Source organism: Bactrocera dorsalis, chromosome 1 (assembly GCF_023373825.1).
Source record: "Bactrocera dorsalis isolate Fly_Bdor chromosome 1, ASM2337382v1, whole genome shotgun sequence".
Classification (NCBI taxonomy): domain Eukaryota; kingdom Metazoa; phylum Arthropoda; class Insecta; order Diptera; family Tephritidae; genus Bactrocera; species Bactrocera dorsalis.
The window spans coordinates 86,244,198-86,268,325 of NC_064303.1; the positions used below are offsets into that span (position 1 = coordinate 86,244,198).

At 38.3% G+C, this 24,128-nt stretch overlaps 4 protein-coding genes across 4 annotated transcripts; 1 reads left to right on the top strand and 3 right to left on the bottom strand.

Moving 5' to 3' along the window:
• Window positions 1–3,672: 3,672 nt before the first annotated feature.
• LOC125780331 (uncharacterized) lies at window positions 3,673–5,156 on the bottom strand. The gene is made up of 4 exons (XM_049462488.1): window positions 4,967–5,156; window positions 4,261–4,899; window positions 4,089–4,196; window positions 3,673–4,016 (listed from the first exon to the last, which is right to left on the bottom strand). The coding sequence occupies exons 1-4, from the start codon at window positions 5,050–5,052 to the stop codon at window positions 3,905–3,907; spliced, it is 945 nt and encodes a 314-aa protein (XP_049318445.1). The 5' UTR covers window positions 5,053–5,156; the 3' UTR covers window positions 3,673–3,904.
• Window positions 5,157–9,860: 4,704 nt separating this feature from the next.
• On the bottom strand, window positions 9,861–19,528 carry LOC105223874 (transport and Golgi organization protein 1). The gene is made up of 11 exons (XM_011201752.4): window positions 19,180–19,528; window positions 16,651–19,119; window positions 16,098–16,582; window positions 15,902–16,034; window positions 15,515–15,834; window positions 15,289–15,432; window positions 13,902–14,062; window positions 13,739–13,840; window positions 13,461–13,666; window positions 12,690–13,397; window positions 9,861–10,688 (listed from the first exon to the last, which is right to left on the bottom strand). Exons 1-11 carry the CDS (start codon window positions 19,313–19,315, stop codon window positions 10,600–10,602), a joined length of 4,953 nt encoding a protein of 1,650 aa, XP_011200054.2. The 5' UTR covers window positions 19,316–19,528; the 3' UTR covers window positions 9,861–10,599.
• LOC125778072 (transport and Golgi organization protein 1-like) lies at window positions 17,205–19,187 on the bottom strand. The gene is made up of 3 exons (XM_049454334.1): window positions 19,180–19,187; window positions 17,262–19,019; window positions 17,205–17,217 (listed from the first exon to the last, which is right to left on the bottom strand). The coding sequence occupies exons 1-3, from the start codon at window positions 19,185–19,187 to the stop codon at window positions 17,205–17,207; spliced, it is 1,779 nt and encodes a 592-aa protein (XP_049310291.1).
• A 928-nt stretch (window positions 19,529–20,456) lies between the features above and the next one.
• LOC105223876 (sterol carrier protein 2) lies at window positions 20,457–23,250 on the top strand. The gene is made up of 5 exons (XM_011201753.4): window positions 20,457–20,704; window positions 21,012–21,335; window positions 21,426–21,616; window positions 21,781–22,667; window positions 22,784–23,250. The coding sequence occupies exons 1-5, from the start codon at window positions 20,660–20,662 to the stop codon at window positions 22,972–22,974; spliced, it is 1,638 nt and encodes a 545-aa protein (XP_011200055.2). The 5' UTR covers window positions 20,457–20,659; the 3' UTR covers window positions 22,975–23,250.
• Window positions 23,251–24,128: the final 878 nt, after the last annotated feature.

Genomic DNA, 24,128 nt, shown 5'->3' on the forward strand with positions numbered 1-24,128 from the left:
TTATAGGCTTAACAAAGATTTCATAGATTCAAATAACTACCTTTGGTGAGAGTCTCCATCTTTTGTCCAATGGTAATACAGGGAAACCGAGGCTTTCCTTTTTCTTTTCTCTACGTTGGGTTTCCATGATAGTTTCCTGACGAGGATAGACCCTAGATACTTAAAGCTATCAGTAAGTCAAAGACACGTTGCACCCAAAAGTGGTAGATGCACCTCCAGGATTTTGTACTTCCTAGTGAATAAAACCATTTCGGTCTGGCGAAGGAACACCTTGTGAGGTGCTCCTGCTTACATTTAGTTGTGCTTTCACACTGCCCCTCTCCGACTCGATAGTTCTGTTGCACAGAAATTTTAAAATAAGTTGTTTAAGGCTTGTTTCCACAAGCCTATTGTTGAGAGCTCCCTCGGTATCGAGGAAGGTCCCTACTACAAACTCTTTGCTGCTCATATCCTTTCGAGTCAAGAGACAAGAGTGTGCAAGCAGTATCCACTGACCCACCTTTGAAATAGGTATGATGTGCCCTAGAAAGGCAATCTCTTGAATACTACTCCTAAAGTACAAATCAATCAGTCTCTCTGACGTTTTCCGTAAAATCAATGTAAGACTGATTTGTCTAAAATCCTTGGCCGACACATGCAATCTCTTAACGGCCTTCGGAATGAACGAAACCCTAACCTGTATCAAAGCCCCAGGAATATACAGTTCTCATAGATGGGTAATAGCTAACTGCACGAGATCATGACCGTCCGTTCCAGTTGCACTGGTATAATACAATCCCGCCTAAGCGAACTTAAAGGTTTGGATAAGTTGATCGGCCATGTCAGGTAACGTTCACTCAAAAGGCTCGAAAGGGATGCGCAGTCCGTCCTTAGAATTTCGAGAGATGCAACCCCAGAAGAAGGAATGGTTATTCAACGTTTAGCTAGCGTCCCATCTTTTAAGTACTCCAACTTCAATGCATTGGCTTCACTGCCAAACTTGTTAAACAAAGAGCACGGAGGAAATAACGTATAATATAATCATGAAAATATTGACACAAACTTAACCCAATAACTATATTCACTAAAGTTTCAACGGCAAGAACGGAAGAAAGTTGCGCTCGTCATATTCAAACGAAAGGTGGATTATACGAGTATGTACATTTCATAAGGTTCACACACCGATAATTATTATAAAATTGACGCATTTTTGAAAGTCTTAAAATTCATAGTTCAAAATACTATCTTTTGGTTCAAACATATGAAATTAAAAATATTAAGTATATTAAGAGTTGGCAGTGGGAAAGGGCAGTTTTGGTTTCATATTTTTAGCAAAGGGACACTCCCCAAACGCTAATAGTCTGATGGTCCAATTGGACAACAAGACATCTTTATCGTGCAGTTTAAAAATAGACTTCGAACTACGACCACGTTTACTACTAACTCAAAACCCTACATTTTACAGCTGCTGATTGTTTATTCGGTGCTTTTTCAAGACCTGCGATTATTAGTTCTCCCTGAATTATTTTCTAGGTATTAACAGTGTTTCTAAGGAAACCCTCTTTTCTGGGGTATTTAGTTTACCAGGAACTTTGTAATACCCAGAAGGAAACTTCGGAGACCATATAATATGTATTTACATGTGTATATATATTATTATCATTATCATTGTTAATCTGAATACATCATATTGAAATGACTTACTTCTTGGAGCTACTTTCAATAATTCGTGACAAACATAAAAACATAGGTTTACAGTTAGTAATTAAAGTCGAAGTACATTACCCCATAAAAAACATTGAACACTTGAAATAAAAACGCATCACGATTTGGAGAATAGCAATGCAAGTGATTACAGATGCCTCGAAATGGGCTATCCAGTCGCGGCATATAATTGTTATAATTGAAAATTTAATTAAAAGTAAGTCAATAGTGTGGTTTATTGAATATTAATCAGTCTTAAATTGAAGCACATGATTCTTTTCAGCAAAAACAGCATTAGAGAGCTTTTTTGTTCGAATTACATACAATACACATGACTACACACACTTCACTGATATATTTTCACATTTTCCGGTTGCGAGAGTCCCGTTTATCAAAACGATTTTCAAAAGTAAATCACCAAGTAACAGCGGGGTTTCCCATACGGACATTAATATTATATCTACCCACAAATGGTGTTTGTATTATTCAATTTCCACCATAGACTCATGAAACACACTGCTTGGAGAGGGTTGGACCACGAAACAAGAGTTGTTAGATGAATTGATTAGAGAAAGCACGAAACAATTGATGAAAGGTTACATTGTTATAAAAAATTACATATCCTAACAATACTTATATCAGAAGGTGTATTTAACTATTTTTGGTGTGGACTAGAAATAAGATGTTTTTGCAAATCTCAAAGCTGGGTAAGTATTACATATGTTTTCCATATAATATAGCAAAAAGGACCTAATGGTTTAAGTTAAAAAGTGAGACCCCACAATCTGCACCAACTAGCGTGGGATAGGGGCTTATCATCGCATATAAGAAGGACTGAAGCCCACCGTCAACAAACTGATCGGACCTTAGCAATATGGCTTTAGACCTGGAAAATCTATAATAAACCAGATTTTATCCATGCGCCAAATCTTGGAAAATACCCGTGAAACGAAGATCGACACATAGCACCTCTTCGTCGATTTTAAAAGCCTTCAACAGCATGAAAAGGTACTGCTCTATGCTATTCTATGTCTGAATTTAGTATTCCTGCAAAGCTAATGCGGCTGTGTAAGCTGACGTTGAGCAACACAAAAAGTTCCGACCATCGGGAAGGATCTCTCCGAGGCGTTCGATACCAAGCGAGGTTTCAGACAAGAAGACTCCCCATCGTGTAACTTCTTCAATCAACTCCTGGAGAAGATAGTTCGAGCCGGTGAGCTAAATAGAGCAAGTACAATATTTTATAAGAGTGTACAGCTGCCGACATATGTCGATGACATTTATATAATTGGCTTCAACAACCGCACCGGTAGTTCAGCTTTCTCCAGACTGGATAAGGAAGCGTAGCATATTGGTCTGGTTGCGAACAAGGAAATATCTTCGCGACTTAGCTCCCACGTCACTGTTCGAACGAGCATTAGCACCAACAACAATGTCAGCCATTCCAACCAATCCAGCGAAATCCAACGTAGAATATCTCTTGCCAACAGGTGCTACTTCGGACTAAGTAGGCAATTAAGAAGTAAAGTCCTCTCTCGACGAACAAAAACAAAACTCTATAAGTGGCTCATTATTCCCGTCCTGCCATATGGCTTAGAGGCATGGACGATGACATCTGGTAAGTTGACGTTACGAGTTTTCGACAGAAAGGTTCTGCGGAAGATATATGGGCCTTTGCGCGTTGGCCACGGAGAATATCGAATTCGATGGAAAAATGAGCTGTATGAGATATACGGCGACATTGACATCGTTCAACGAATTGAAAAACAGCGGACACTTTAACTAGAACATGTCGTCCGAATGGGCGAAAACACTCCAGCTCTGAAAATGTTCGAAGTAGTAGCCGCCAGGGAAACTAAGGAAGAGGAAGACCTCCACTCTGTTGGAAAGACCAGATGGAGAAGGAATTGGCAGTAAAGAAGAAGAAGAAACCACACTGATAAAGTCCAATCAATTTATTCAAATTAACTTACTAAAGCTTTCAAAAACTTACTCTTAATTAGTGCGCTTTTATTGAGTTTTAGTTTATAAAATATAGAAAAATCTAGTGATTTTGAGCAAATTTGTATCACAATCAAAGTAAGAGCAAATAAATAATATAATTTACATTAGTCAATATTGACGTTAAGTGACCAAGTCGATTATAACTTCGACGCTAGATCACATGCTGGTTAAACTATTTTGTACCTGAGGTTTATAATTTAAACAAAGTCGAATTTTGTCATAATTTGAAACAAAAGAGGCTAAAACGCTTGCGTCTTTGAATTTCTTGACGCGTTTGCGTCGTTTTGGTGGAGAGGCCTATGGGATAAATAGTTTGAGCCCATTGATTTCTGGAAAAAAAGTTTTATGATTTACTCATAGAGTCTGAGCACACACATTCAGGTATACTGTTTATAACCCACCTCTTGTCAACTGGCAACGCTTTCGACGGCATGGGTGAATTACGGAATCTACCATGCTTTCGAGTGAAACGATGAAATTTGTACTTTTTCTCATAGTTCATACAGCTTCTAAAACAGATGCAAAGATGGAAAACGCTTTAATAATCTGAGCAAACGAGACGCTAATACACACTTTTGCTGCGCTGCCACCTTATTCAACATCGTCATCTCCGACATCTGACTCAACATTGTTGTATTGTTCTGCAGCAAATGATTCTGATTGATAATCATTTCGCCGATTTCGTTTAGCATAAATACAACCGCCTCCTTTTCGCGCTCAGCACTTAAGTCATCCTCGAATGGTTCCGTTTGCACCTGATTGTTATAGCAATAGGATTCGGTTTGAGTTGTCGAAGCTTCGGCGCTACTTTCGTTCGTCTGGGTGGCACGTGGAAATATTTTACGTTCGGTTTGAACGCCATGACACAAAGTATTCGGATCGGTCTGTGTGCCTTGTTTACGCAGTACGCGACGGCTGGTCTGCTGTTCACGATGCACCGGCAGTGTGTGTATTTCCGTCTCCGTTGAGCGACTACGCACTTCCGGCTTCGTTGTTTGGGTAGAGCAATCGGCAAATTGCGGTAAGATTGTACGTGTTGGCGAAGATTTCGGCTTAAGGTCGGAGTTGGAACTTATTGAAGAACAGCTTTTCAATTTCTGCAAGAATCGTTGACGCCGCTGCACACGCATTTGAAAAGGTGCCTTGGTATAGATTTGTCTTATGCGTATAACGGTTAACATTTTGCCATCAACCTCAAAGGTGACCGAGTAACTGCAATCACCGCAAATGAAATGACAGATTAAGAAAAAGGCCAACACATTGAGCAAATTCAACCCACCAGCATTTTCCGATATGCATGCGCCTATTAAGTAGCAGAGGTTGTTTACTCGAAATGGAATTCAATAAAAGGGCCTTCAGATCCATGCGTTAATGTAGATTTAGTAGACAAAACAAATTATTAATTGCAGCAAATTTCGAATATTCCATATTCTTTCTTTCAAAATCAAAAATACAGAAATCTGTTCAGCATTGCCAGACTCAAGCGCTGGAAAATAAAAATTAACAACATTAACAGATTACTTGAAAACTATTTACAAAAGCATCTTCCCTTTAAGGAAGAACAGTGGTGGAAATATCTTCACACTTTCTCCTCGGCTGTCTAGCTTTCACTAGACTGAAGGCCAACTTGAAACTTGATGTCATGGCTCCGTTGAAGTGGGCGAATCGGCTGGAATTGACGTTAACCGTCTCAGATTCGTTAATAGATGCGTAGCTCTTGATCCAAAGCTACCAGTTTTGGTATCACAAAAGGCCAGTGGTTCTATTAAGTTTGATCTCGCGAGAAAGATTGCCTAGAAACCCAACCGAAGTCTATCTTTACTTTCACACTTCATTATTAAACCTAAGAAGTCCAAACCTTGATTTGCTTACTTTTGGGCATAATCTTTTCGCTTGGGATGGACTTTTTTAAAATAGAATATTACTAGACCTAAAATTCGGAACTTTATGAAGCGTTGTATTCGCTTGATTGAAATTGATATGTAGTCCATCACATCTCAACAGGGTTTTAGTTCATTTTTCAATCCGTATTCAAGTCTGGTTTGTAGCCCACCAGTTGGATAAACAAGTACGAGTAGACTACATATGTTATAGTATATAGGAATGCCGCACAAAGCCCCAGATATGATGAAATAAATAAATTCGAGTGTTTGAACTTTGATTTGATTTTTATACTCTCGCAACAAAGTTGCTAAAGAGAGTATTATAGTTTTGTTCACATAACGGTTGTTTGTAAGTCCTAAAACTAAAAGAGTCAGATATAGGGTTATATATACCAAAGTGATCAGGGTGACGAGTAGAGTTGAAATCCGGATGTCTGTCTGTCCGTCCGTCCGTCCGTGCAAGCTGTAACTTGAGTAAAAATTGAGATATCATAATGAAACTTGGTACACGCATTTCTTGGCTCCATAAGAAGGTTAAGTTCGAAGATGGGCAAAATCGGTCCACTGCCACGCCCACAAAATGGCGGAAACCGAAAACCTATAAAATGTCATAACTAAGCCATAAATAAAGATATTAAAGTGAAATTTGGCACAAAGGATCACATTAGGGAGGAGCATATTTGGAAGTAATTTTTTTGGAAAAGTGGGCGTGGCCGCGCCCCCTATTAAGTTTTTTGTACATATCTCGGAAACTACTATAGCTATGTCAACCAAACTCTACATAATCGTTTCCTTCAGACATTTCCATATATAGTTCAAAAATGGAAGAAATCGGATAATAACCACGCCCACCTCCCATACAAAGGTTATGTTGAAAATCACTAAAAGTGCGTCAACCGACTAACAAAAAACGTCAGAAACACAAAATTTTACGGAAGAAATGACAGAAGAAAGCTGCACCCAGACTTTTTGTAAAAATTGAAAATGGGCGTGGCGTCGCCCACTTATGGACCAAAAAGCATATCTCAGGCACTCCTCGACCGATTTCAATGAAATTCGGTATATAATATTTCCTTAACACCCTGATGACATGTACGAAATATGGGTGAAATCGGTTCACAACCACGCCTTCTTCCAATATAATAAAACTTTACACAAATACGGTATTTGAGCTGAGGTATCCCTTGTGGAAAAATTGTCGTGATCGGACTATAACTTTTCAAGGTCCCTGATATCGAACACGAAGAACTCAGTGCCTAACCTAACCTAACCTAATTTTTCACCGAAAATATCGGTAAATCTCCCAGAATTTATTTGTAATTAATTTTACAGCAAAATAAAAAAATATGTAAATGACGGATAATGAAATCTCGATTATCACTTTATCATGCGAGAGTATAAAATGTTCGGTGACACCCGAACTTAGCCCTTCCTTACTTGTTAACTAATTCTTTTAATTAGTGGTAACTATAACATTCGATTTATGCTGTACCGGTTATAATATTTAAATGTGCATTGAGTGGAGGGGTCAAATGAAAACATTGATGCACTAAACCTGTAAACTCAAAAACTATCTTCCTGCTTCTATTAGAAATTAATAGCATTACTGGTTCTGAGTTACATCGGCTAAACGTACCCCGTTACGTAGTTCCTGAGAACTACAATAGGTTCGACGGCCACACTATCGATAACTTTTTCAGCGTTGCCTTGCTAATGCTGGACAAGTGCCTAAGAGACGCTCCATTATTTCCTTGGTGCCTTGCCCTTGACATTTCCTACAGTCATCTCGATCTGTCAGCCACATTACCATACCATACTTTGACAGGTGGGGAATAAGTAAGAACGTTGTACATTTCTGATCTACTTACATTTGAAAATAACTTTCAATCCGTTTTGACCTTCTTTGCCATGCTGCTGAAGAGATCGTCATAAAAACAATACATGGGCTCACCACTGTCAGTCAAGTTTTCATAATACAGCCGTATACCACATTTGACGATCTCGTCCACTATCTCATTGCCATCGATGCCTTTGTGACCTAGCACCATGTAAACGTGAATCGTTTGTTCCTATTGGCAATCTCTGCATGACATAATCAATAGAAACTTTCAGTAAGAACATAGCAAGGACCACTAAATTAGTTTTGTTAACCGGAACGGGTTCATAAAGGGTGATTTTTTAAGAGCTTGATAACTTTTTAAAAAAAAAAAACGCATAAAATTTGCAAAATCTCATCGGTTCTTTATTTGAAACGTTAGATTGGTTCATGACATTTACTTTTTGAAGATAATTTCATTTAAATGTTGACCGCGGCTGCGTCTTAGGTGGTCCATTCGGAAAGTCCAATTTTGGGCAACTTTTTCGAGCATTTCGGCCGGAATAGCCCGAATTTCTTCGGAAATGTTGTCTTCCAAAGCTGGAATAGTTGCTGGCTTATTTCTGTAGACTTTAGACTTGACGTAGCCCCACAAAAAATAGTCTAAAGGCGTTAAATCGCATGATCTTGGTGGCCAACTTACGGATCCATTTCTTGAGATGAATTGTTGTCCGAAGTTTTCCCTCAAAATGGCCATAGAATCGCGAGCTGTGTGGCATGTAGCGCCATCTTGTTGAAACCACATGTCAACCAAGTTCAGTTCTTCCATTTTTGGCAACAAAAAGTTTGTTAGCATCGAACGATAGCGATCGCCATTCACCGTAACGTTGCGTCCAACAGCATCTTTGAAAAAATACGGTCCAATGATTCCACCAGCGTACAAACCACACCAAACAGTGCATTTTTCGGGATGCATGGGCAGTTCTTGAACGGCTTCTGGTTGCTCTTCACCCCAAATGTGGCAATTTTGCTTATTTACGTAGCCATTCAACCAGAAATGAGCCTCATCGCTGAACAAAATTTGTCGATAAAAAAGCGGATTTTCACATTTCGAACCGAACACTGATTTTGGTAATAAAATTCAATGATTTGCAAGCGTTGCTCGTTAGTAAGTCTATTCATGATGAAATGTCAAAGCATACTGAGCATCTTTCTCTTTGACACCATGTCTGAAATCCCACGTGATCTGTCAAATACTAATGCATGAAAATCCTAACCTCAAAAAAATCACCCGTTATTTATATATGGCCGAGGAATGTTTTCTAATGCTACCGCTACGACAATAGAACTGCTGCACATTATTAAATACATTGAACCCATCTGTTCTATGTACATATATGTAATATGTATAAGTCTGCAAGTGGCACATCAAATAATTCCTGCCACCTCATATGATGATAATAGTGCGATAATGTAGTCGGATCAATAGTACACATATAATTAAGTGTAAACAGCTTTTCCTCTAACCTTTCTCGCTTAATCTCTTCTAGGAGAATCTTACTTTTTCTGACTATATCCACAGCGACCCTATTTACCAATCACCAAAGTTTTGGACGTCAGATTTAACTGTCTGCACTAACTGACGTGAAAAAAGTGCGGAGCTGCAGCAAGATACTCAAATCGCTAGCCGACAGCACTTCGGAAAAAACAAATAAACGTGTTCGCGAGTCACAAGGTATCAATCTACTTCATCATCAGACTGTATTTATTCTTTCACATTATCATCATTAGTAACTGAATTAGATAACCATTGTCCTATTATGCTCTAGCGCTGGATCAATGGACATCGCATATGCTTAGCTCAACGAACAGTCTCTGTGCGACTTCCTTTAGACCTAAAGTAGGACACAGGAGACCTGCTAAGCAAAGTTCATTTTGCAGCAATCGTTGGACGCAAGTTGTATGACGGAAGGTGAGGTAGAAATATCCAGACGCTTTCTTCTCCAATGTCCAGCCTTTACAAAAGTGAAGTTGAAACATCTCGGCGGTCTTACCTTAGGGGGACCAAAAGACATAGCCGAATCTGACATTACCCATCTCAACAAATTTGAGATAGGTACAAAGCCCTTATCGATTTGTGAGGATCTTATGATCAATTTATATACATATAAGAGTTTTGGATACCAAAACGGGCCCGTGTTATAAGGTGTCCAAGTGAGATCCCTGTTAAAATCGACCTTTTAAGCTAATTTAACTTACAAGGCAACTGGTTCCTAGTAAATGAACACAGAAAGAAGAAACTAGTTATGTGTTCTCGCAGAAACCCTAATTTCAGTCATCTCGAAGGAAAAACGCCTTCTAGGAACATTAAGTAGTCATTTCTGTAATACGCCGACAACGTACAACGTTTGAACCAAACAACCCACCAAACAGCGTTTGACAAAACCGCTACAACAACAATACAATAAGACAAATTGTATTCGATTTTATGATTTAAGTATTTATTTTACTTTTCGTTTATTAGATATTCAGTCCATTCTATTGCGATGAAATTCATAAAGGACCACAATTATTAAAATAGTACTCTCATAAACATATGTTAACAACATAGACTTAATTACATATACAGAAGAGAAAACAAAACATTTCAACTTCGCTAACGACATTCGGAAGTTTATTCGTGAGCGCAGCACAACTACAACAAATGCTTGCTGACGCCTTCAAAGTGCACATCGCACAGCGCTGTTGAATAAATCCAACTTTTTGCAAACATTCGGATTAGGAGATAAATTTTCAATAATTAACAAAAACAATAAGGAAAAAAAGAATTTCTATCATTTTTGTTCGCTGCTAATTTGGGACTAAAGAGTGTGTAAAATGAAATGCTGTTAATACGTAATTTTTGGCATGTAATATGGAATCTCATTGGCAAAATTTACATGTATACTATATGTACGAATGTACTCGTGTGATGCGCATACGAGTATGTGGGTATGTATGGTGTGGATATTTAGTGTTATTGCAGTGTTCTTTTCGCTGTTACTTCGTGTTGTTGGTATTCTAATGTTGTTCGCTCTTATCTCTTTCACCGTTAAGTATATGTATAACAATTAATTTAACTACACGTTAGTATTATTTAGTATATTAACCGCCCACGCTTAGCCAAGTAAACATTTGAACTCCATTGGTAAGTTGCACGCCCCCATAAACCACTTACACCGCCGACTTGCTATTCTTTTTGCCACCATGTCGTGGTGGTGGCGGGGCATTGTAGGACTTCTCTGAGCCGGAACTCATGTGGCCTGCGTAAAAAATTAAAAAAAGAGTAAAAAATAAATTATATAAAGCTTTCAGTGAAAGTACAGTTTATTTGACACATATCTTAAAGCACACATACATATATAACTCTCATATAAAAATTCACAAAGAGCACACACACACCTCTTATAATTTTTTCAATTCTTGAAATGTTGATTGAAGTGAATTCTTTTTGAGCGATAAGAGAGAGAAAGAACCAAAGATAATTAATATGAAAGTTCGTTAAATTTGGACGTTCGTTAATTAGGCGAATTTAAGGATATGTTAAACCCGTTTAGTAGTAAATATTCACAAACACTATGAAATATCGTATCGAATTATAGTAAGAGTAAGAGAAAAAAAAAAAATAAATAAATAAAAAAAATAAAAAATAAATAAAAAAAAATAAATAAATAAAAAAATAAATAAGAAAAATAAAAAAAAATATAAAAAAAAAAATTTAAAAAAATTAATTTAAAAATAAATAAATAAAAAAGAATACAAAAATAAATGAAAAATAATAATAAAAAAATAAATAAATAAATAAATAAAAATAAGAAAAATATATAAAAAAAATAAAATAAAAAAAAATTAAAAAAAAAATAAATTTAAAAATAAATAAATAAAAAAGAATAAAAAATAAATGAAAAAAAAAATTATAAAAAAATACAAAAAAAAAACAAGAAAAAGCGTTAACTGAAGTTGTAATACTCTCAACAGGTGCATTTTTTACTGCATAAAAGTGAAGAAACACATCTCTACTCAGATTTTGTAGCGCTGCATTGAAAAATAAGTTATGCAAAATTTTGTGGAGATACCTTGTCAAATGAAAAAGTTTTCCATACAAGGATTTGACCTCGAACGGCCACTTTGTATTGTAGCTACATATATGTTATAATGGTCCGATATTAGCAATTACGACAAATTAGCAGCTTTTTGATGAGAAAAAGTGTTCAAAATTTCATTATCGTCACGCTGATCATTTATACATACATATACAGTGAAAGCTCTATAAAGCGGACATCCCATTAAGCGAACATCTTTATTAGCAGTGCATATTGGCCGTTCCAAATATTTGCTGATGTTTTTTTAAGACAATCTGGATCTGAAAGGCTGGTCCCGCCAGTGTTCGCTTATAATATTATAATGAATGCAGGCAACCACAGTTCGAAAATTACATACAAAATATGGTCAGAATAATGTTTTAACTTCGTTAACTGTGAGAGAATAATTGAATTTAAATCTTGCGTGACTTTTGAGACACCCTGCACTATTTAGCAAACTTAATTTACCCTCTTCGGTGTATAAATATTTGTAAAAATTGCACCATCCGCCACCTAAACTTGGAAAACACTATGAAATGATGTGATATCATGTCGCACGGACAACGAACAGTTGACGTCAAACTTTGATGTGATGTTGAGTATACAGTGTGATGATGTGATATCACATCATATTGCTGTGCTTCACATAATACCCAATTGTACCGTTCCGATGACAGTCCGGTCTGCATAACAAAAACGAACCCGAATTCATATTCGGCCAAGGACTGTCAATACGGCAGCATTCCTCCATTTGTTTGGGAAATGTTTTCTGTTACTACAATAACAACAACCACAATAGAAATATTTTGTGACGTTGTTATATAATATATTATATCGCTTCTGATCTGATGTAAAATAAAATCACAACCGGCAATTTCTTCGATGGCTGATCCCTAATTACGATTCATTAAATCTGTTTTTGTTATTGTTGCGGCGACAAAAACATTCCTGAATTAATTTCGAGCATTGGTGCCGTCTTGACAGTCCGTTCCCACGACAGTCGGATCTACGTAACCGGAACGGACCCGGATTTTTTATCCGGCCAAGGACTGTCAACTCGGCAGAATTCTGCCGCTACAACAACTTGGCAATCCAATCCGACTGTCGTGGGAACGATTCACTAAATCTCAGTACAACAAACACACTCACTTTGGCAAAAGATTTCACCTCCGGTTGTCTTACCTTTACTAAATGCCGAGGCGTTATGCTTTTTGCCTGCATTACTGTTGGAAGATACGTTCAACGGTGACGAGGCACTTGGCGGTGGTGAGTAGTCTCGGTAGCTGCCGGCACGCGAGCCTCGTGCACCGCGTCGTTCGTGTTTTCTTGGTGATGGTGATGGTTCGAAATCGGTTTCGGTATCGTATGTCGAGATGAGATCACGTTCCGCATTGTAATTGTAACGACTATCTGTGGGCGATTGTGAACGATAAGCGCGCGGGGGTGGTGAGTATGAGTCGTCACGATGCCAACTGCCATTTATATCGCTACCACGTCGGCGATGATGTTGACGCATACGCTCCTCTTCCTCATCTTCATCGTCTTCGTCATCCACATAATCATCCTCGTCCTCGTCGTCATCATAAGCATCATAATCAGTGCGATTGGGCGAATAACGACCGCTGCGCGGTGGTGGTAAATGACCACTACCACCACTGCCGCCGCTAACCGCACCCGGTGGTGGTGACATTAGACGTCCCAGTGGCGGTGGACGCATTTCGCCCGGTGGCACAAATGGCGGTGGCATGCCCATAAATGGTGGCGGTGGTCCCATGAATGGTGGTGGCAGGAATGGCGGTGGTGGCAGTCTACCTAACAAGGGCGAACCGGGCGATTCCATATGTATGGGCGAATTCGCATTATTTAACTCGCCAGCAGCCATTTTTTCAACTGAAAGTGAGAAACACAGATTTTTAGTTTGCAGAACAAATAATATTTTCAGCGCATATGTACAATTGGCTTCACCAGTCGCGCCCCCAGCCAAGGAAGTGAGCTTACGACGCAGCGCCGTGGCTTCGGCGCGCGCCTCCTCATACCGACGTTCTGATTGCCGTGCCGCCAGCCATGTTTCATGTGCGCGATTCTCCAAAGTACCCGTTTGCGCTTTGTGTGCTGCGAGTTGAGCTTCGATTTCGGCGCGCAGTGCATCGTTTTGCGATCTGAAATGCAGACATTTAAATGAATGCAATAGTTTGAGGAAAAAAACAAGAAAAAAACAATTTTATACACACTTTAACGCTTGAATTTCTTGTTGCATTGTGGTAACGCGATCCACGGTGCTGGTGGTTTCACCTTGTTGCTTCAGCCACATGGCTTCTTTCAGACTTAGTTCTCTATAAGCAACAAATAAAACATGTAAGGCATTCTATATATAAAACTATGGTTCAAACGTACTTTTGAAGCTGCGTTTCCTTTTCCTTGAAGTAGTTGGACAACACTTCCAAACGCGTTTGTGCCTCTAATTTATCCTTTTCCGATTGATGGAAATCATGCTTCAATTTCTCATTTTCACTGTTAGCTAGCTGTAATTGCTGTTCGAACAACTTTTTGGCATCCTATATCGGAAAGAAATTTGTTTGCGTATTTTGAAATTCAAAAGAAGACAAAACGTTTACTTTGGTTGCACAGAAGCTGTAATACCCTTCACGAATACAAAATATTCCTTATAAGAATTTGACTTTAATCGGTCAATATGTATGACAGCTACATATTTGCTACAGGGATCCCATCTAAACCACTTCTTCGGAGTTTGCAGCGTTGCCTTGTTGCAGTTGTCAGTTTATTTGGCAGTAATCTGCTATAGTGGTCCGATATCCGATATCGGCTCCGACAAATGAGTAGTTTCTTGAGGCGAAAAGAACGTGTGCAAAATTTCTGATCAATATCACATAAACTGAAGGAGTAATTCGCATGTATACAGACGGACGGGCATGGCTAAATTAACTCAACTCGTTGTTATAACGGGTACTATCCCCGTTAGGATGATAAGGATTAGATAAGTTGTCATCGAGGTAGGCCTAGGAAACGAACTGTTTCGACGGGGTCGGACCATAGGGAAAGGGTTGTCAGATGAGTAGGGTTAGCAGAGCATGCATGAAATGTCAAAGTCGATTCTACGCAAGGGTCCATTACGCCATTCACTGAGAGGGAGTCGGTGAAGGCCTAAGCTCCACTGTGAATGGCGGTCAATGCATGTCGGAAGTTTGTCGCGTCCGCAGTCTGACCGGCGTATTGTATTGGAGAAGAGATCGCCATGCTTCTTACTGTGCAGGTTTTCGATGGGAGACATCAAGAGACATCCGGTTGTAGTCCGGAGTGCAGTGTTTTGACATGTCTGTTTGCGTTTCACTGCATCCAGGCGAGCATATTAATGCGACGTAGTTAAGGACCAGCCGGCCGATTGCCTTGTATATTGCCAACAATGTTTCTTTGTCTCTTCCCCATGTACCGCCGGTCTGCGACTTGAGGGTTTTCTTACTGATTTGTACTTTGGCAATAATCGTGCTATATGGAGGTCAAATCTGTGCTCCTTTCTACAGTTAGTGAATATAGTCGCTGTGGATTTAGTGAGAGAGAGAGCCGTTTACGTTTGAGCATATGTCATCGATTTTATTGACCGACGTCATTATCGTGCAATCATTAGCGTACGAGGTGATTAGAATAAGATTGACTGAACTCGTCATGCTGATAATTTCTATATGTATTTTATAAGGGTATTACAAACTCCGTAGTAAACTGCATATATCCTGTTCAGGGTATAAAACCATTTCACATTCATTACCGTTTCTGTATCTAATCGGTCTTTTAGAGCAGCGTACCGCTTTTGCACATCCAACAGTTCGGCTCTTACATTGGCAACGTCAATAACGTTGTTGATATTCACACTTGGATCTCTACGGACTGTACGCAAACACTCCTCCAAAGCCTACAAATATGAAAACATTATAATAAATATTTTGCTAATAACAAAATGAGTGATTTAAAGTATAATTTTAGCGAACTCTTGCCTCTACTTTCGCCAAACTCGTCTGATACTTCGTGTGTTCCGCCTCGAGCTTTGTACTAAGCTCAACTAATTCACTTTGTAGACGTTTTATCTCAAAGTTCTTGCCTTCCAGCGCTTTGGTGATGTCTTCTTCGAACTCGCGTTTCACTTCCTCCAAACGTGTTTGTAAATTACTCTTTTCCACTTCGAGCTCGTCGTTATCTTGCTGCAGCGATGCAATTTCACCGCTAAGACGCGCATTCTGCTCCGCAATCATAAGCTGTAGTTCGCTATTTTCACGACTTTTCTCGGCCAAATTAGCGTTTATATCGAGTATCGTTTCTAAATATACCAAAAAAAATCAAAAATTATTCAAATATTCACTGGCGTAAAATACAATTAACAGTACTTTGTTGTTCATTCAACTGCTTTTGCAATTCCTCAACGCTGCTTATAATAGATTCGTCACCGGTCTGATTGTTCAATAGCTCTGAAACGATTTTATTTAACTCCAGTCCGGCTTCGGCTGCATTTTCTAGTTCCTAAGTTAACAATAAATTTCAATATATGTATTAAAGGCCTAAGGTATGCCCAGCGCTTCTTACCTTTTCTAAACTTCCAACTTGATCTTGCAATTGACGTTTTTCCAGTAGTTCCTCCTCCAATTCCTGCTTCAAAGCTATAACCATATCATTCGAACCGAAGGAATTATCTTCAATGCTCGATAATTTGTTACGCGTACCCATCAAATCTTCTTTGAGTATAGCATTTTCCTTGTGTGTCGCCAGCAAGCTGCGCTCCAACGCATTCAACCTGCCCAGCAGCTCGCCTTCGCGACTGCTGTTGCAGAAACAATAATACACGAACAAAAAGAAAAGGCACGTGACCGCCACTGTTGCCAGGCAGGCCAATAATTCACTCATTTCAAACATTTTATTACCAGCCACAGTCAACAACATATCCATGGACATATTTGTTAGATCCAACTGACAGCCAGCTATTGAAGAAGACGATGCCGCCGCATTATTTAATTCACGCAACACTTGCGATGGACAATCGTTTGGTGAAAGCTTCTCACAATAGTCAGCATCTGTAAGAAATAAAATTTTTGCAGTTAATTTGATTTATCAAAGCACGCTTACACATTTTAGAACTTACCGGCCTCCTTTGACATTTTACTTGTTTTGGCTCGATCAGGATAGAGTATGCGTTGCAATTCCTCATCCTCTACATTAGCATCTTCCTTTTTGCCATGCGACAAGAAATTATTGACAGTGCCTAGTATAGTAGCGAATAGGCCCTGTTCTTGCTCCTTAGAGTCTTGCTCTGGCACATTACTTGGCACAGTGTTTGTTCTTGTTCTTTCATTTTCTTCAACTGGCTCAGACGTTTTTGTTGTTGGTTCATATTCTTCTATTGATGGACTTGGCACAGATGTTGTTGTTTCATAATCTACTATTGATGGAAGTGGCACAGGTGTTGTTGTTTCATATTCTTCTATTGATGGAAGTGGCACAGGCGTTGTTGTTTCATATTCGTCTATCGATGGAGCTGCCGCAGTTGTTGTTGTCTCGTATTCTTCTATAGGCGGTATTGGTGTTGAATGCAGTACTGGTTGTTCCACCTCATCAACACCTGGTGGAATTGGCGTTGGTTGGGACAAGTTTTCCTCTACCGCGACGACATCTATAACACTGCTTTGATTATTTTCCTTAGCTGGTGTGGCTGTGGTTTCCTCTTCGGAACTTGCATATAAGTGGCTTTTATGCCGACTTTCCTCATCTCTTTTCATTGACTCGACGTATTTATCAAATGCATCGTTGACTTCGTTGCTTTGCTGAGCATCACTTGATGAAGGAGTTACCGTATCTAATTGTTCGGATTTCACTTCACTTGTCGATGATTCTGTGACCGTTTCGTAGGAATATACACCGGGTGGTGGCTGATTTAACGTTTGCTCATCGATCGGTTTGGGATAATAAGGTGTATGCAGTTCCTCGTCTCCAGACCGTTGACTTACTGCCACATCCGCTGCCTTTGTTGTAGTTTCTTCCGACTCTTGAGGAATATTATCGTGGAGCGTACTCGCATCAAGATGTTGGTGTTGATCTTGTGGATTATTTTGCTGTGTACTCGGATCTAGATTTTGGTGTTGATCTTGTGGATGAAACTGATATGTATGCTGTTGCTCTTGCGAGTGCGTATGGGCATGTGTATGTTGTTGCTCCTGTTTGTACTTATCCTGAGGTTGATATTGAGTTGGTGTTTCAAACATTTGTAAAGTAGGCACATTATGTTCAGCAGTTGTTGCATTGTCATCGACTTTTATCTCGCTCGTAGTTGCAGACGTTGATTGGGGTGTAGTTTCTATAGAAACGTTAGATTGTAACTCGCTTTCGAGAGGTGTAGTATCGGCCAATGTGTTAGGAACTTGTAGCCTTTCACTTAATACACTAGGAACTTCTTTGCCGGGTTCATTTGCAATTGCACTTGCCGATGACACTTCAGCGGAAGCTACTTCTTGTGGTACGGATAACTCTTCTTGTGGCAAAGTAACCGATTCGGTAACTGGCTTGTCCGTTGTCGTTTCGGTGCCGATAGTCTCATTTATGACAGTTATATTGTCGCCCAATGATTCGATTGAAGGCTTTTCCTCCATTGTATGAGATTCTGTGCCATCAATTATATTTAAATTTGATTTATCAGTTTCGGAGGAATCCTCTGCCTTGTTATCTTCATCGGTTTTATTAAAATTTTGGGCATTTAAAAGATCCATTTGTTCGGTCTGCGAATTTGAGTCGTTGCTTTCTTTTTTAGTTATCTCTGCACCATTTTCACCCAATATGGGATCATCCTCATTTTCTCCGCTATAGTCTTCATCTTCGCCATATTCATCCTCATCATCTTCAATATTACCGTCATCATCTGCGGATCCTAATGTAGGTAACTCTCTTCCGATATCTTTTGAATCCTCAGTTATTGAAGTATTATGTTGTTGAGCAGCATTATTAATAATTTGTTCGGGCTTAGACACTTGCTTTTCAACCTCTGAGGTTTCGATACTCTTTTCAAATGGTTGTTTTTCTGGTACCTCATCATTATCAGGACTCTTTTCCAGGAAGTTATTTTGTCTTTCATCCACTTTTTCTAAAACCGGTATTTCTGTACCATCAATAATTTCAATACTAGATTGCACAGGTGTCGCTTGACTTATATCTTCCTTAGTAGGTTCCCTCTCCCGACTTGTTAGAGGAATTGATTTTTCAGTTTCTATTTGTGGCAACAATGGTGCTGTGGTGGTTGTCTCCACATCTTCCTTTTTTATTGGAATATTTTCTGAAGGTTTTAGCGCTGCAGCTGGTGTTGGTGGTGCAGTTGAAGATATTGTTTGTGAACCAGTGACAGGTACGGTATACAATAAGTCCTTATCTTTCACTAATACTTTTTCTTCCAAAATATACTCCTTTGGTGCGTAACCTTCTCGTCCATTTACTTCGATACCCCAAAGCGTGGGATCTTTACCAGCACTTTTCGATTTAATTCGAATTTTAGAGTTAATTTTAAAAGACACCATACCCTCTTTCCCTGCTCGATAGGAGATCTTACCAGTTCCCAGAGAAATAATGCCTTAAAGAAATTTGTAATTACTATATATTTGTATGCTAGAATAAAGTAAACTCCTCTTACTTTGACATTGTGGATCCGCACACAGCCGTAAGTCAGAAAGACCCTCTACTACCCAATTTGTCGGCATAAGAATGCTGCAAACGCCCAGAAAAATTAGTGCAGAGTTCATTGCCGAGCATTTTCGTCTGCCAAACATTTTGCATTGTTTTTGTCGAATACCGCACTTTTTATGTATTACTTAAAATATTTATTACGTCTATTAACTAACTTATTACTTTAACGCAATTGTTTATTCTTCTAAGCAAATTCTCTTTAACTTTCCTCTAAAAAATCAGCTTAATTTGTAGGGAAAATATATGAAAATCTGCTTCAGTCGTTCTTCGCCACATCATCTGTAATCGTTTTGTCAAATTTGCCTATTTCCATACAGTGTTGCCAGAAATAAAATAAAAATGGACTATTAAATGTTTTTTATGAAATGTAAAACAGAATCTGCTATGAAAAATGTTCATATTTTTGTAAATTGATGTCAAGAATGAAAATATATTTTATGATAGACCTTAGGGTTTCAATGGCAACATAAAATAACTAATATTCGTACATTCTTTGATGTACATAAATAGCTCTAATATAGGAAAGATATAAATGGAGATTCCGATTTTTCATTTGTCCCGCCACTAATTAAAGCAAGTTTTCACCAGATTTTATCTATATGACGCACAAATATATATATATATATATATATCTAATAATCATTAAGATAATTGCCGATAATTATGGTAAAGAAGGTGAAAATTTTTAACACATAGGCATACTCTTATCAGAAAAGGACTTTGTCCTCGTTTCAATAACAAATCTCAAAGGTGGACTGGTATTTTCGGCAAAAACGCACCGAAGTTCCTATATTCGGAATAATCAAGCTTAAACAGTTTTATTCAGTTTTTGTCAATTTTTAGACTCGAAACGACACACCTTAAACCAGTATTTTTGAAAAGTTTTATTCTTATATCTTCAATGGTTGATTTGTATACTGGAAAGGGAAAGCATCAGATGGAATTTAAAGTTGTGTTACATGGGAAGTGGTTAATATCTGCAATGCCAACCTTGGGTGTCAAGAAAAATGTATACTATATTTCATAAAAAAACCTTAAGTTTTACTCAAGTTATCGTTGCATGGGCGACAGCGCCTTAGAACACCAATTTGTATAAATTTTACTATTTACTATAATTTCTCAAAATTGTTAAATTTCAGACACTCAGACCGCAACCTAACGAGTTTTTGATAAGTTTATCGATTACAGAATTTACAACGGTATCGAAAACTTCGCTACCACTTGTTAGTTGAATGTTTTCCAATTGGACTCGTTTATCAGTATTTGACTTGATTCCGATCAGAGTTCACTCAAATTTATTCCATTGCAAATTGCGGAACAGTTTGTTAACAAAGGATCATATGCTGTATATTTTTTTATCTAAAATAGTGGTTTTGCAAACTTAAATAAATTATTTAAAATTAAAATTAGAAAAAATATAATTAGAAATGGCGAAAACTAAAGTATATGTTGTTGGTGTTGGCATGACAAAGGTAAGTAAGTTTGAAATTGTAGTTAATGCACTTATAATTTTTTGCGACGATGAACTTTGTACGAGAAAGCGATAAATCACGTAAATAATGGAACAAGTACTTGTGCAATTATTACCAACACCAAAGAGCTGCATAATGGACATGGCATTTTCCACAACAACAAATGGGATTTGTGATAATCTGCATGACCAGCAGTATTTATTTATTTTTAATAAACACAAATATCGCATTAAAATTGTTTGTTTACAAAATTCTTTGTATTTGTTGTATTTATTCTTCTTAGAGCTAACATTTGTTTTATTTCCAGTTTGAAAAACCGGGTCGGCGTGCGGATGTCTGTTACCCAGATATGGCAAAGGAAGCAATTACTAAAGCTCTACAGGATGCAAAACTTGGCTTTCCAGAGATACAGCAAGCGGTCGCCGGCTACGTTTATGGAGATTCGACCTGTGGTCAACGTGCAATATATGGTGTCGGTATGACAGGCATTCCAGTCTATAATGTTAACAATAACTGTTCCACTGGCTCCAGTGCACTTTATTTGGCCAAACAAATTATTGAGTCGGGTAACGCTGATTGTGTACTGGCTGTGGGTTTCGAAAAGATGGAGCGTGGGTCACTTTCCGCTAAAGTAAGCCAAATATAAAGTACATTTATACATGCATATGCTTGTACTATACATCCCAATCATAACCACATAACTTGATATGTCTTTGAACAGTACTTCGATCGCGTCAACCCCATGGAGCGACACATTACAGAAATGTCAGAACTTACCGAAATTGGCAGTGGCCCAATGGCAGCCCAAATTTTTGCTAATGCTGGAAAAGAGCATATGCGCAAGTATGGCACAAAACCAGAGCACTTCGGTAAAATCGCTTGGAAGAATCACAAGCATTCGGTGAATAACCCGTAAGTTTTCATTAGTTATTGTTAAACACTTAAAATCAAAGTACAAAAGCCAATTGTATCTTCGGTGTACCCCATTACTCTACCTATGTTATCAATGGTATTATATATAGTTTGTACTTTAATCTTTTTTTCATTTACCCCCCATTAACTTTTTCCGTATGCAGTTATTCTCAGTTCCGTGATGAATACACGCTGGAGCAGATTATGCGCTCCCCGGAGGTGGTAGAGGGAGTGCTTACAAAACTTCAATGTTGTCCCACATCAGACGGTTCGGGCGCTGCAATTTTAGCGTCTGAACAATTCGTACGCCGCCATGGCTTAGAATCACAAGCTGTGGAAATCGTGGGCATGGAAATGGCTACCGACCCCGAATCTACTTTTGCTGACAAAAGTCTCATAAAAATCGCCGGTTACGATATGACACGTTTAGCAGCTCAACGTCTTTTTGCTAAAGCGAACTACAAACCACAGGATGTAAATGTGGTTGAATTGCATGATTGCTTCTCAGCAAATGAGCTGATCACATACGAAGCCTTAGGTTTGTGTGAGGAAGGCAAAGCTGGTGAATTAATTGACCGCGGTGATAACACATACGGTGGCAAATACGTCATTAATCCCAGTGGAGGATTGATTTCCAAGGGACATCCTTTGGGCGCCACCGGATTGGCACAGTGTGCGGAGCTATGTTGGCAGCTGCGTGGTTTGGCTGAGAAACGTCAGGTACCTGGTTGCAAGCTGGCATTGCAACACAATTTAGGTCTTGGCGGCGCAGTGGTTATAGCTTTGTATCGCCTTGGCTTTCCAGCAGCAGCCGCGCGAAACGTTAGTAACAATTTAACCGCAGCAAGTACTGCTGCCAATGGTGAGGGGTTTCAAGTAACGCCATTGCTTAAACTATTAGAAATTGCCATGCAAGAAGACAAGGACAATCTTATTGAAAAGGTGCGTGCTGTATATGGTTTTAAAGTCACAAACGGTCCAAATGGCCAGATTGGCTTTTGGGTCATTAATGCTAAAGAGGGCAAAGGCAAAATTATCTTTAATGGCACTGGTAAGTACAAAATCGAAATTGATATTTGCATATAATTAATAATATAGTATAGTATAATATAATTAGAAGATGAAGAAGATATGATTAATAATATTTATTGTTTTTTTTTTTCATAGATAAATGTGACGTCACTTTCACCATTAACGATGCTGATGTTACCGAACTGCTCACAGGCAAACTGCCGCCGCAGAAAGCATTTTTCCAAGGCAAGATTAAGATTCAAGGCAATATGGGTATGGCAATGAAACTTTTGGAATTACAAAAGTCCGCACAATCTCGTATCGATACATTGAGAGCAAAATTGTAAGAGATTGAATTAGTTTCAAACATCAAAGTTTTTTATATCACAATTTGTTTGTGAACTTTATTGCGGATAAGGGTACAAAGCAATTCCATAGTTATACTCATATGCAATTGATGACAATTATATACATATATAGTTTGTCAGGGAGTATTTATATGTTAGAAACATGTGTTAAACACGTCATATTTTCTTAACTGTACATTATATTATACTTATTGTTTTTATAAACTACGATCAAGGTGAAATAAATGTTTTACGTAATACAAATCTATATAAAAACGTTATTTTCTCTTTATGCAAATGTCTTTAGGTTTTTGATAGTTACCTTTTTTTCATTTTCGATTAAAGTCCATTGGACTGAACTTATGAGCAGCTATTGTGAGGTGACATCAACGGAAACGCATTTCCTGCAACAATTTAACTAATAAATCAGGTGAAAGTAAAATACCAGCGTTTATTGGACTTTATCTTAAAATAAGAATATAATTTACATACATATATGTATGTATGTAGGTTCATCATAAAAAAAATATCATTTTCAAAGCAAAATCGTTTAGTCATTATTAAAGTTAAAGACAACCCTCACTATTTATTGCCAGATTTGCTTTTCTTGTAGCCGTTTCGAGCCTCTTTAGTGGTACTAATTACATTTCATCGACGTTCGATAAATAGGTGTTGTATGATTTAGTCTGAGGGAATCGTCGCTTACAAGTCTTGTTGTTATAGCGTTTATCTAATTGCCGCTTGTATGGTAAAATTCAAGTTGGTTGTCATTGAAGTCATCTAAAGCCCAGTAAACAGGTTGTTTCAACTAGGTGTGAGCTTAGGGAGATAGTTATTAGATGAGTGGGATTCATGAGCATGCAATGTGTTAGTTAGAGTCATGCGGTAAACCGGCTACAATATTCAGAACAAATGTGCGCATTGCATCCAATTATGTTGCTGTTGTTGTTGTAGTGACAGAAATCTGCCGAGCTGACGGTCTTTGGCTGGATAAAACGATTCTGTTCCGGTTACGTAGACCCGACTATCATGGAAACGTGTGGCCAATCATAATAGCCGATTCTACGCTACCGGTTTTTATTCGACCAAAGGTTATTATTTCGGTCTAAAACTTAATTATGATACCCTTCACAAGTGCATTTCTTATAGCATAA

Bases quoted from the DNA above. Each gene is read 5' to 3' on its own strand.
- LOC105223874 (XM_011201752.4), bottom strand. From the start codon at position 19,315: ATGTTTGGCAGACGAAAATGCTCGGCAATGAACTCTGCACTAATTTTT. The intron at 16,035-16,097 runs GTAAGAAGCGCT...TTGTTAACTTAG, and splicing joins AAGTTGGAAGTTTAGAAAAG to GAACTAGAAAATGCAGCCGA. The intron at 13,841-13,901 runs GTACGTTTGAAC...TGTTGCTTATAG, and splicing joins AAGGAAACGCAGCTTCAAAA to AGAACTAAGTCTGAAAGAAG.
- LOC105223876 (XM_011201753.4), top strand. From the start codon at position 20,660: ATGGCGAAAACTAAAGTATATGTTGTTGGTGTTGGCATGACAAAG. The intron at 21,336-21,425 runs GTAAGCCAAATA...GTCTTTGAACAG, and splicing joins GTGGGTCACTTTCCGCTAAA to TACTTCGATCGCGTCAACCC. The intron at 22,668-22,783 runs GTAAGTACAAAA...TTTTTTTCATAG, and splicing joins AATTATCTTTAATGGCACTG to ATAAATGTGACGTCACTTTC.
- LOC125780331 (XM_049462488.1), bottom strand. From the start codon at position 5,052: ATGGATCTGAAGGCCCTTTTATTGAATTCCATTTCGAGTAAACAACCT. The intron at 4,900-4,966 runs GTGGGTTGAATT...CGGTGATTGCAG, and splicing joins ATGCATATCGGAAAATGCTG to TTACTCGGTCACCTTTGAGG. The intron at 4,197-4,260 runs GTGTGTATTAGC...CATCTGTTTTAG, and splicing joins AAGGTGGCAGCGCAGCAAAA to AAGCTGTATGAACTATGAGA.